The sequence below is a fragment of the Rhinoraja longicauda genome, chromosome 20, assembly GCF_053455715.1.
Source record: "Rhinoraja longicauda isolate Sanriku21f chromosome 20, sRhiLon1.1, whole genome shotgun sequence".
In the NCBI taxonomy this organism is placed as follows: Eukaryota; Metazoa; Chordata; class Chondrichthyes; order Rajiformes; family Arhynchobatidae; genus Rhinoraja; species Rhinoraja longicauda.
Window position 1 is genome coordinate 38,905,666 of NC_135972.1, and position 13,022 is coordinate 38,918,687.

At 45.0% G+C, this 13,022-nt stretch overlaps 1 protein-coding gene across 4 annotated transcripts in view; it reads right to left on the reverse strand.

The window, feature by feature from the left end:
* The window catches only part of met (MET proto-oncogene, receptor tyrosine kinase), a 172,494-nt gene that overhangs the window by 35,723 nt on the left and 123,749 nt on the right, over positions 1 to 13,022 (reverse strand). For all 4 annotated transcript variants that reach the window (XM_078417439.1, XM_078417441.1, XM_078417440.1 and 1 more), the window contains 5 exons: positions 11,706 to 11,840; positions 9,541 to 9,708; positions 7,720 to 7,880; positions 5,485 to 5,596; positions 2,615 to 2,751 (listed from right to left, as the gene is read on the reverse strand). In XM_078417439.1, coding sequence (XP_078273565.1) covers positions 2,615 to 2,751; positions 5,485 to 5,596; positions 7,720 to 7,880; positions 9,541 to 9,708; positions 11,706 to 11,840 — 713 coding nt within the window. The remainder of the gene's footprint in view (positions 1 to 2,614; positions 2,752 to 5,484; positions 5,597 to 7,719; positions 7,881 to 9,540; positions 9,709 to 11,705; positions 11,841 to 13,022) is intronic.

Consider the following 13,022-nt stretch of genomic DNA (forward strand, 5'->3'; position numbering starts at 1 on the left):
TTTCTCTTTCCCGAGTAGAGGATTCAAGAGGGTGTGAGCTTGTGACGAGAAGGGGGAGATTCCAGAGGGACCTTAGGGGCAACGTCTTCGCCAAAGGGTAGTCTGTATCTGGAACAAGCTGCCAGAAGCTTGTACAAGCTACTGAAGCAGATACAAATATGACTTTTAAAAGACATTTGGACAGATACAAGGATAGGAAGGATTTGGAGGGATATGGGCCAAATGTGGGCATGTGAGCCATGGTCAGCAGGGATAAATTGGGTTAAAGAGCCTGTTTTTATGCTGTTTTGCTCTGTGACTATGATTCTATTTGAAGTCTGGACCAATATATGTAAACACTGGCTATATCTCAAAATAGCGATATTCTTTTGATTAAACAATCTTCAAAGATGACGGTTTAACACCAGAAATTCGATTGTTATCCTTACACTGGCACAAATGCTATTATTGAAATATAAATTCATAAAATGCATTGCTCTGCTTAAAACCTCAGCAGCACTGATGAAATTCAGATGTGAGCAGTCTGATTAACCGATTAACAACTGAAGGGCTGTCTCGGTTTCTCTTCCCACAGATGCCATCCGTGTGTGGAACGTGGGTAGGTTGGTCAGCACTTAGATTTCCAACATCTGCAGTTTTGTGCGCGGTTTTGGGGTACAGCATAGAAAAATGCTCTTCGGCCTACTGACTCCACACTGACCATGGACCACCTGTGCACATTATTTCCATGTTATTCCACTTTTGCGACCTCGCCCTCCACTTTGCGACCTCGCCCTCCACTTTCTCGAGGCCAATTAACCCGCACGTCTTTGGGATAGGGGAGAACCCACGCAGTCAGAGGTAGAAGTCCACACAAACAGCGCCCAAGGACAGAATCAAACCTGGGTGTCTGGCAGTGCAAGGCAGCAGCTCTCTCTACCAGCTGCCAGAACCTTTGTGTTTGATTTTCGCATGAATGAAAAATATTGACCTCCATTTTTTGGGGGGGTAATCTGTGACAGTTCTCTTCAGAAACAGAAGATGGAGCCGTTGGCACAACAACGGGTTCTCCACTTTTAATCAGTGGCTACAAACCTTCTGAAGGAAAAAAACTGCAGATGCTGGTTTAAACCGAAGGTAGACACAAAATGCTGGAGTAACTCAGCGGGTCAGGCAGCATCTCGGGAGAGAAGGAATGGGTTACGTTTCGGGTCGAGACCCTTCCTTAGACAGTCTTTCAGTCTGAAGAAGGGTCTCGACCCGAAACGTCACCCATTCCTTCTCTCCCGAGATGCTGCCTGGCCCGCTGAGTTACTCCAGCATTTTGTGTCTACCTTCGCTACAAACCTTCTCTTTGTCAGAGCAGGTTGTGAAAGAACATTTAGTTTATCGAAACCTCGGTGGTCCTCAAATCTGCATCAGCCTTTTTTTTTAACCAAAAATAATTTTAATCAATTATTTACAAAAATGACATGTGCAATACAAAACAATACAAACAAACCCACCATCATGATACAAAGTAAAACAAATATTCTTCAATTCTGAATATTAAATAACTATTCCGCCATTCTTATTGAGGATACATTCCACCCACCGCGGTGCCCAGCGGTCCCGGAGATCCCCCAGGTTGCCCGTGGACAGCGCAGAGTCCCTCTCTAACACCACCCGGGCACGGACATAACCCCGGACAAAGGGGCAGGCAGCCGGCTCAGGCAGAGCCCTCTTCCACTGCATCAGTCCTTAGGCAGTTTAAGCTGACAGATCGCACGAATATACTGTCATCCGATACACTATGTAACGACTGCACTGAAAACAGGAAACGCTTGAAATACAGGGTGGAGAAGGAAGCAACTTTGGAAAGGAGACTCAGAGTTAAGGCTTCAGGTGAATTAATATTTACAGGATCTCCTGATTAAATTTCAGATTTCCAGCAACCACAATGTTCTACTTATGCAACTATTATGGCTAAACTCACACTAATGTAAATATATACAAAATGGGAGGCAAGTAAAAAGGATCTTGCAGTTTTGTGCAGTTTCCTTTTGGAACTGTGTGCAGTTTTCGTCTCCTAATTTGAGGAAGGACATCCTTACTATTGAGGGAGTGCAGCGTAGGCTCACTGGGTTAATTCCCGGGATGGCGGGACTGACATATGATGAAAGAATGGGCCGACTGGGCTTATACTCACTGGAATTTAGGATGAGAAGGGATCTTAAAAATATATATATTAAGTTCTTAAGGGATTGGACAGACCAGATGCAAGAAAAACATTCCCGATGTTGGGAGAGTCCAGAACCAGGGGACACAGTTTAAGAATAAGGGGTAGGCCATATAGATCTGAGATGAGGAAAAGCTTTTTCACCCAGAGAGTTGTGAATCTGTGGAATTCTCTGCCACAGAAGGCAGTGGAGGCAAATTCACTGGATGTTTTTATGAGAGAGTTAGATTGAGCTCTCAGCGCTAACGGAATCAAGGGATATGGGGAGAAAGCAGGAACGGGGCACTGATTTTGGATGATCAGCCATGATCATATTGAATTGCAGTGCTGGCTCGAAAGGCTGAATGGCCTACTACTGCACCTTTTTTCTATGTTTCTATGGATCACAATATGTTTCTTAAAAAAAGGAAAACATACCTTTTTAAATCACACGCTTTTCCTCCAATTGAAACCTCCCTTCTGTTTCCGCTGTCCAGGTACTTGCCCGTGATTGTTAGTCGGGTTCCTCCGGACTTGGACCCGTAAGAGGGAGAGATGTGGGTAATGGCTGGATCCTGTCACCCGATCACAAACAAAAGAAAATTGGTCAAATTCCCTCGTTCATTTTGAAAGCGAAATTGCAATAGTTTGCCTGTATCTGTGCATCCGTCCTCTTTACTTTAGGAACGCTGATTATTTTGGGGCCGTGGATATTTGCTGCCATCAGCTCTTCTCAGAAAAATGACCACTCTTCTGCACAGGGCCCACAAGTCAGTTTCCATCTGCTTATTCAACCTTGGGCATTACATCTCTGGTCCCTATTTTTTTTTCTGCATTTGCAGGAGGAAAACTGATGAGTTTCTCCTCTCTAACCTGAGGCCAGTACCGTGGTGCAGCTGGTAGAGTTGCTGCCTCACAACCCCGAGTTCAGTCCCAACCTCAGGCGCTGCCTGTGTGGAGTTTGCATGTTCTCCCTGTGACCATGTGAGCTTCTTCTGGGTGCTCCAGTTTCCCCACGTATCCCAAAGACGTGCAGGTTTGTAGGTTAATCGGCTTTTTATAAATTACCCCCAATGTGTAAAGAGTGGGATAACATAGAACATAGGTTATCCACTTTGGCGGCAAAAACAAAGAGGCAGATTATTATCTCAATGGTGACAGATTAGGTAAAGGGGAAGTGCAACGAGATCTGGGTGTCCTTGTACACCAGTCACTGAAAGTAAGCGTGCAGGTACAGCAGGCAGTGAGGAAAGCCAATGGCATGTTGGCATTCATAACGAGAGGATTTGAGTATAGGAGCAAAGAGGTCCTTTTGCAGTTGTGAGACCACATCTGGAGTATTGTGTGCAGTTTTGGTCTCCTAATTTGAGAAAGGACGTCCTTGCTATTGAGGCAGTACAGCGTAGGTTCACGAGGTTAATCCCTGGGATGGCGGGACTGTCATATGAGGAAAGATTGGAAAGACTGGGCTTGTACTCACTGGAGTTTAGAAGGATGAGAGGTGATCTGATAGAGACATGTAAAATTATAAAAGGACTGGACAAGCTAGATGCAGGAAAAATGTTCCCAATGTTGGGGGAGTCCAGAACCAGGGGCCAAAGTCCAAGAATAAAGGGGAGGTCATTTAAAACTGAGGTGAAAAGAAACTTTTTCACCCAGAGAGTTGTGAATTTATGGAATTCTCTACCACAGAGGGCAGTGGAGGCCAATTCACCGGATGAATTTAAAAGAGAGTTAGATAGAGCTCTAGGGGCTAGTGGAATCAAAGGATATGGGGAGAAGACAGGCACAGGTTACTGATTGTGGATGATCAGCCATGATCACAATGAATGGCGGCGCTGGCTAGAAGGGCCAAATGGCCTCCTCCTGCACCTATTTTCTATATCTATATTTAACTAGCGTGAAAAGGGTGATCGATGGTCGGTGTGGATGGGATGGTCTGGAGGACCTGTTTCCAAGCTGTATCTCACATCTAATCAATCAAACATTGTGAAGATGACGCTAATTGAAATGCCTGAGCCTCAGCTTTGGCCGAGAACGATGAGGTTTGCTGGATAGGATCAGACTGCAGATACAGCTCTGGGGAAATCCACCGGGGAGCAGCAACAAAGCCTCACATTGCAAACTTACTGCGAAAATGCACTGGTCATACAACATGAAACATCTTCAACTGAAAACGGCTGAGGAGGATGTTGTAACAACTGAAAGGCCAGCCAATGATACAAGTCCGTACAGAAATATAAATTAGTTGAGACTTATCCATTGCCTATACATTAAGGGCAATTTACAGAGGCCAATTAACCTACAAACCCACACTACTTTGGGATGTGGGAGGAAACCAGTGCACCTGGAGGAACCCAAGCGGTTACAGGGAGAACAGGCAAACCCCACACAGACAGCATCAAGGTTAGGATCAAACCCAGGTCTCTGGCGCAGTGAAATAGTAGTTTAGTTTAGAGATACAGCATGGAAAAAGGCCCTTCGGCCCACCGAGCCGACCAGCACACTAAAGCTATCCTACACACACTAGGGACAATTTACACTTCTACAGAGTATACAAACCCAAGCCAATTAACCTACAAACCTGTAAGTCTTTGGAGTGTGGGAGGAAATAAAGATCTCGGAGAAAACGCACGCAGGTCACGGGGAGAACGTACAAACTCGGCACAGACAAGCACCGGTAGTCGGGATGGAACCCGCGTCTCTGGCGCTGTCAGGCAGCATCTCTACCGCTGCGCCACCGTGCCGCCCCGCCCTCCACCAATTGTACCACTGTGCTGCCTCATTGGGCACATGACAACCAGACGTTGCCAGTTCAGTGGCAAGTTCCAAACATTTTAAAAGGATTTAAAATCTCATGGCACACTCACCACCTTCCAGCTGCATTCCTGCAATAGCTTTCTAGTTAGTGGAGATCTAACTGAAGTTGGCTCACATCTTAATTGGCAATTTGACACCAGGAGTCAGGTTTGTGCTTGCCAGTGCATGAACAACTTTTGTAGTGCTTCAATTTCCAGAGGAAAATGACCCTCATGTGAAAAATAGGGCGGATGACAGCTGCATGTGGGTTGTGTACAGAGTAATACAGAGGCAGATGGGTGACACTGTTAACTATCTCTCTCTTTTGGAAGAGGTTGAGAGAAAATGGTTCTCAATGCAAAAAGGTGCCAAACAAGTGCACGCCAATGGTCAAATGTTCAAAAGACAGCTTCAGCTTACGATTAACATAATTATCATACGGTTACGCTATCACATTTAAATAAATTGTGAATACTAACAATGCAAAAATAGTAAACTACTTTTCTTACCACAAAAGAAAAGCCAACGGCTTGTGTTGTTATACTTCTGTTCAATGTTAAATTAATGTAGACTGGATTATAATCTTGTGTGACATTAACTGCTTCCAATAGGCAAACAAGTCTTTGGAAAACAAAATAATATTACAAAACAGGAAACAAGACTCATAATAATATATTACTCCAGCATTTTGTGAATAAATCATAATAATATATCATTGTTACTCTTTATATTCTGCTATGTTAAATATATGTGTAGGAAGGAACTGCAGATGCTGGTTAAACCGAAGATAGACACAAAATGCTGGAGTATCTCCGGAGAGAAGGAATGGGTGACGTTTCGGGTCTGAAGACGGGTCTCGACCTGAAACTTCACCCATCCCTTCTCTCCAGAGATGCTATCTGTCCCACTGAGTTACTCCAGCAAATTGTATCTATCTTCATGTAAAATTTATGAATGTATGACAAATCGATTTGCTTTCATTATTGTCTGAATAAAACACTTTTTTCGCTGAAGATTTTGATCTAAAGTCTGAGGAGGAAGCAGTCACATAACCAGTGCTGCAAATATTCAAGGACTACAAGGGGAATAAAAGTGAAAAACAGGAGATGCAGGGGCAAGCACAGTGGCATAGCAGTAGAACTACTGCCTCACAGCGCCAGAGACCCGGGTTCGATCCTTAATACAGGTGCTGTCTGTATGGAGTTTGTACGTTCTCCCTGTGACCCAAGTGGGTTTTCTCCGAGATCTCCGGTTTCCCCCCACACTCCAAAGGTGCAGAGGTTTGTGAGTTAATTGGATTGGCATAAATGTAAATTTCCTCCCACTTTGTTAATGTGCGGGGATCGCTGGTCGGCGCGGACGCGGTGGGCCGAAGGACCTGTTTCCGCGCTGTATCTCTAAACTAAACAAAAAACTAAACGTCGCCAGTCAAGCAGCGACCGTGGCGAGAGGAATCAGTTAATGCTTCGGGTCAGGGACCTATACTCACAACTGGGCAAGACTGGAGGGGTACAGTTTTGGGGGAAAGAATGAGGAATGAGACAAGCGGAGACTAACTGTTAGGGAGGTACTTTTTTAAAAACGAGGTGAGAAAACTAGGAATACTTAGGGGACTGGAAGAAGCTGTTTCTTTTATACTCTCCCTGCTGCCCACGATGTTCAGCATTAATGTTAGCTGACAGTGGGTTGGTGGTGGTGGTGGTGCAAGAAGCAAGTGGGGCTTTGGAACAGAAGACAAGCATCCAAGATTACACCCAGGTGCAAACAGGTCATCGTTTGAGTGGTTACTTGATTACACAGGTGAACATTCTATTGTCACCAGGTTTATTCTGTCCCAGGCTCACGTAACAGGCAAGGTGGTGATGCGGCAAAAACCAAGACTTCAGTCAGTGTGAGAGTGTGAATCTGTTCGTGGAAATTGGAGAGAACCAATTCTCTCCAATAATGGATAATTATGGATAATTCATTGTGTGGGGATCAATTGGGAAGTGTCCTTTAGCCGAGAACAAGGGAATAACTATGTTGTCAGACTGAGGAGTTCCCACAGACTGCTCCTGACCGATGTGAAAACATTGCATGGGGTCATAGAGTCACACAGTATGGAAACAGGCCCTTCAGCCCAACTATCCCATTCCAACCGAGAGGCCACATCTAAACTAATCCAAATTGCCCACGTTTGGCCCATATCTCTCTAAACCTTTTCTATCTATCTACCTATCCAAATGTAGTTTAAATAATGTTGTAAATTTCCCCGGTGTGGGACGAATAAAGGAATATATTATGATGTTGTAGTACCTGCCTCATCTACCCCCTCTGGCAGCTTGTTCCATGTACCTGCCCCCTCTGTGTACAGTGCACGAGGGAACTGCAGATGCTGGTTTAAACCGAAAATAGACACAAAATGCTGGAGTAACTCAGCGGGACAGGCACCATCTCTGGAGAGAAGGAATGGGTGATGGTTCAGGTCGAAACCAGAATCTGAAGAACGGTCTCGACCTGAAACGTCACCCGTTCCTTCTCTCCAGAGATGCTGCCTGTCCCGCTGAGTTACTCCAGCATTTTGTATAAAGACTCCATGACTCCACAGTGATACAATTGGTGATAAATAAAACTGAAGTAGTGCAAACAAACTGAAGTGCAATAACAATAAGTACTGAAGTGTCATGATCCGCATTATGTCAGGGATCCACATTGGGTTAGATCAAAAGTTCATATTTAGCCAGAATAGCCCATTCTTGGCATACCTGTTCCTGCTGCTTCTGTTTGCCTCCAATTTGCAGGGAGCCGTTCCGACAATTACGACCGTCGTTTTAGCACTTACTTTACCAATTTTCATGGTTTCAAAATTCCTTCCACAAATGGTCAGCCTCGTTCCACCCTCTGAGGGTGCCGTTAGTGGAGAGATCTGAAAGGTTAAAGAAATAAAGTAGTGTTGCCAACTGTCCCGTATTAGCCAGGACATCCCGTACTTTGGGCTAATTTAGTTTGTCCCGTAGGGACCGCCCTTCCCCCTTATTGGTAGGGTTGCTAACTTCGTCGCTCCCAAAGAAGGGACAACGGGTGACGTCACCGTCCCGCGCCCCACGTGACCCCACCCAGCCAGTGCTGCCGTTGCTACGCAACCCGCCTCCCGGCCCATGTATGAAGTCAGTGAGTTCTGCATGGGTACAAGAGGTAGCACCAATGCAGTCGTCGATGTAGCAGAGGTAGAGTTCGGGGATGGGGCCGGTGTACGCCCGGAACAGGGATTGTTCGACGTACCCGACAAAGAGGCAGGCATAGCTAGGGCCCATGCGAGTGCCCATAGCTACGCCTCTGGTTTGGAGGAAGTGGGAGGAGTCAAAGGAGAAGTTGTTGAGGGTAAGAAGCAGCTCTGCTCGGCGGAGGAGAGTGTCGGTAGATGGGGATTCGCTGGTTCTACGGTCGAGGAAGAAACGGAGGGCTTCGAGACCATCCTTGTGGGGGATGGAAGTGTAGAGTGACTGGACATCCATGGTAAAGATGAGGGAGTGGGGGCCTGGGAACCGGAAGTTATCGAGGAGATGGAGAGCGTGTGAGGTGTCTTGGACGTAGGTGGGGAGGCTCTCACTAGGGTCTCAAGGCAGGAATGTGCCTTGGTGCTCCGCTTACAAATGACAACACAAACATACAGTTAACAATTAAGAATAAAGTCTTTGGATCTCGACCCAAAACGTCACCCATTCCTTCTCTCCAGAGATGCTGCCTGACCCGCTGAGTTACTCCAGCATTTTGTGTCTACCTTCAACCTACAAACCCGCAAGTCTTTGGGATGTGGGAGGAAACCGGAACACCTGGAACTAACCCACACGGTCACAGGAAGAACATGCAAATATCCCACACTCAGGTCAGGATCAACCTGGATCTCTGGCATTTATTCACAAAATGCTGGAGTAACTCAGCGGGTCAGGCAGCATCTCAGGAGAGAAGGAATGGGTGACGTTTCGGGTCGAGACCCTTCTTCAGACTGATCTCTGGCATGGTGAGGCAGTGGCTCTATCAGCTGTGCCAATGCACTGCCTTCTAAAACATAATGCTCAAAAGGGATGCACTGTACAACGGAATTTATGCCGGGACCTTTAGTTGGTATAGCTATCATTTGGTAAAATTTTGAAGAAATTCGCATTTTTATTAAAATACTATTAACATTACTCAAAAGGCATTGTGAATACTAAATACTAGTACAAAACACAAACATACTAGTACTAACGCTGTACAAACAAATTTAAGCCTGGATTTTTAGTTGGCAAAGCTATTCATTGGTAAAATTTTGAAGAAATTAGCAGAATGCATTTTTAGTCCAAATAGACAATAGACAATAGACAATAGGTGCAGGAGGAGGCCATTTGGCCCTTCGAGCCAGCACCGCCATTCATCGTGATCATGGCTGATCATCTACAATCAGTATCCTGTTCCTGCCTTCTCCCCGTATCCCAATAGGCGATGGACAATAGGTGTAGGAGTAGGCTACACAAAATACTATCACAATATTACACTCATGGCATCAAGTGAATCTAAACTTCACAGAAAAGATTCATAATTCTTACCTCTCTGATAATGGGAGGGCAGATGTTCAACAAGTGAGTCATGCATCCCTGCTTTCTGGAACACCTACCACTGCACCAGCCACAGCCCATGAAGGAAGGAGCTGTTAAACACTTACTGCAGGACAAGAAATGGCCGCAGCTTGCAGCTCTCAGAGGCAACTTGCTTATCTGGAGAGGAAAGAAAAACACGTTATAATTAAACTTTAAAGAAATAGGAATTGATTGCACGAATATAAAGCTTCCCCGTTCCACTAACAAAGGAAGTAAGCGAGCTATTAATCCATTCCACACTAAACATTGGCTGATCATCGTGTACCAAAGATATTGGGTAGGAATAAAAACTGCAGATGCTGGTTTAAATCGAAGGTAGACACAAAATGCTGGAGTAACTCAGCAGGTCAGGTAGCATCTCGGGAGAGAAGGAATGGGTGACGTTTCAGGTCGAGACCCTTCTTTAGACCGATGTCAGGGGAGGGGGGGAACCCTGTTCACTGTTACAGTCTCACTGTTACCCTTCATTTCAGTGGGTAATGAACAAAGTTCTAAATTTCACTGGGCAATTGGTGGTCAGACGGTGTTCTTGCAAGATTTTGCGGCACGGTGGCGCAGCGGTAGAGTTGCTGCCTTACATGCTTGCAATGCCGGAGACCCGGGTTCGATCCCGACTACGGGCGCTGTCTGTACAGAGTTTGTATGTTCTTGCGTAACCTGCGTGGGTTTTCTCCGAGACCTTTGGTTTCCTCCCACACTCTAAAGACTTACAGGTTTGTAGGTAAATTGGCTTGGCAGAAGTGTAAATTGTCCCTAGTGTGTGTAGGATAGTTTTAATGTGCGGGGATCGCTGGTCGGTACGGACTCGTGAGGGCCGAAGGGCCTGTTTCCGCGCTGTATCTCTGAACAAAAAATAGTGGCAAGCAATGAAAATCATGCAGTGATTTGTGGTGTCACATAATTCACAATATACACCTTGATACAAATTTGTGGTTTGTTCACATGCAAATTTGACATTAACTTCCCACCAAATTATCGACCATGGGAGGAACATTTTTGCATTTTGGGGAGATCAACAAGTATTCCTGAAAAGCAAACAATGGCAGATGGTGGGAATCTGAAATAAACCCGGTAAATAGTAGAAATAGAGTCATGAGTCAAGAGTGTTTTATTGTCATGTGTCCCAGATAGAACAATGAAATTCTTACTTGCAGCAGCACAACAGAATATGTAAACATGGTACACTGTAAACAATATAATAAACGAGAGGGAAATAAAGAAAGAAAAGGTTCAGTGTGTATATATACACATACTCATAAGTACACACACACACACACATATACATACACATATTTATATATATATATACACACACATATTATACATATATATATATATACACACGTACTCAAAAAACTAACAATAGTAGTGCAATAATAATAATAACAATAATAATAATAGTCTATTGTAGTCCAGAGGTTATTTGAGGTTGTAGTGTTTAATAGCCTGATGGCTGTAGGGAAGAAGCTGTTCCTGAACCTGGACGTGACCGTTTTCAGACTCCTGTACCTTCTTCCTGATGGCAGGGGTGAGATGAGGGTGTGGGTCTCTGATGATGCCGGCTGCCCTTTGGAGGCAGCGACTCCGATAAATCCCTTCGATGGTGGGCTATAGGGAAAGGTTGAGTCGGCTGGAACTCTCTTCCTTGGAGCGCAGGAGGATGAAGGGTGATCTTATAGAGGTGTATAAGATCATGAGAGGAATAGATCGGGTAGAGTCTCTTGCCCAAAGTAGGTGAAACGAGGAACAGAGGACATAGGTTTAAGGTGAAGGGGAAAAGGTTTAATAGGAATCTGAGGGGTAACTTTTTCACACAAAGGGTGGTGGATGTATGGAACAAGCTGCCAGAGGAGGTAGTTGAGGCATTTGTGAAACATTTAGACAGGTACATGGATAGGACAGGTTTGGATGGATATGGACCAAGCACAGGCAGGTGGGACTAGTGTAGCTGGGACTTGTTGGCCGGTGTGGGCAAGTTAGGCCGAAGGGCCTGTTTCCACACGGTATCACTCTAAAATCACGTCAGATGTATTATTAAAGCAAATACTTGAAGGTAGTGGTTAAGATACTATGGGAACTATTTTTATGAAGTTATCTGCACAAAGAAAAGGTACCTTTTTCCCTGTAATGATGATGATGTAGCCATCTTCAGATCCGGATTGCTCGACCAGTACTTCAGGGAATACTGAGCTGGAATCCAGGTGGAAAGTGAAGTGGGGCATTGACCTCTGCACTCGTGAAATCACCACCTGCGAAGAGGAAATCTCAAGCAATTCTCAATCATTCTTTTATTTGTTCATAGAGTCACAAGATGCCGCGATGTGAAAAAGCGAATTCAGTGCAGCTATAAAGTTCCTCCTCCAGACATTCTCAGTTCAGTTTAATTTATTGTCACGTGTACCGAGGTACAGTGAAAAGCTTTTGTTGCGTGCTAACCAGTCAGCAGAAATATAATACATGATTACAATCGAGCCGTTACAGTGTATAGATACATGATTAGGGAATAACGTTTAGTGCAAGGCAAAGGCAGCAAAGTCCGATCAAGGATAGTCTGAGGGACACCAATGAGGTAGATAGTTGTCTTTCATAACAAATATTGTTACTCTGCAGAATCATGATTCCTTTTGGGGATTTACATATACATACACAGGGATATACATTCAGTAAAGGTCGGGAGAGCAGCAGTAGCAGCAAGGACGACCGTTGGCTGAAAGTAAGTAAGTGTGAATTGCAGGTAAAGGTCCATTCAAAAAAGAGCGCCAAAGAGACACGAGCAGGCATTCAGTGAAGCGCATACCTCCCAGCTAGTCAGAGGAAGGCAGGATAGTGCGGGGATTGGCTGATCAATTAAATTAGAAGTCTGGTAAATTGGTCAGTTAGTCAATTTAGTGACTGATATAAACAAGGCTTGTACAAGGGGTGCGGCCCTATCGAGGGAAGTGCCCTGTGAGAAACGTGCGAGTCGTTGGCTGCGAGTCTTTGGCGAGGAGGATACGCTTGTTTTTGAGCCTGATTTGTTTTTTGACACTAAAGTAATGGCGGACAAGTTGGTGCAGTGTGTTTCCTGCAGGATGTGGGAAGGTAGGGACACCGCTGGAGCTTCTGGGAGCTACACCTGCAATAACTGTGTCCAGGTTATCCACTTTGGTGGTAAGAATAGGAAGGCAGATTATTATCTGAATGGCGTCAATTTGGGAAAAGGGGACGTACAATGAGATCTGGGTGTCCTAGTGCATCAGTCACTGAAAGGAAGCATGCAGGTACTGCAGGCAGTGAAGTAAGCCAATGAAATGTTGGCCTCCATAACAAGAGGAGTTGAGTATAAGAGCAAAGAGGTCCTTCTGCAGTTGTACAGGCCCCTATTGAGACCGCACCTGGGGTATTGTGTGCAGTTTTGGTCTCCAAATTTGAGGAAGGATATTCTTGCTATT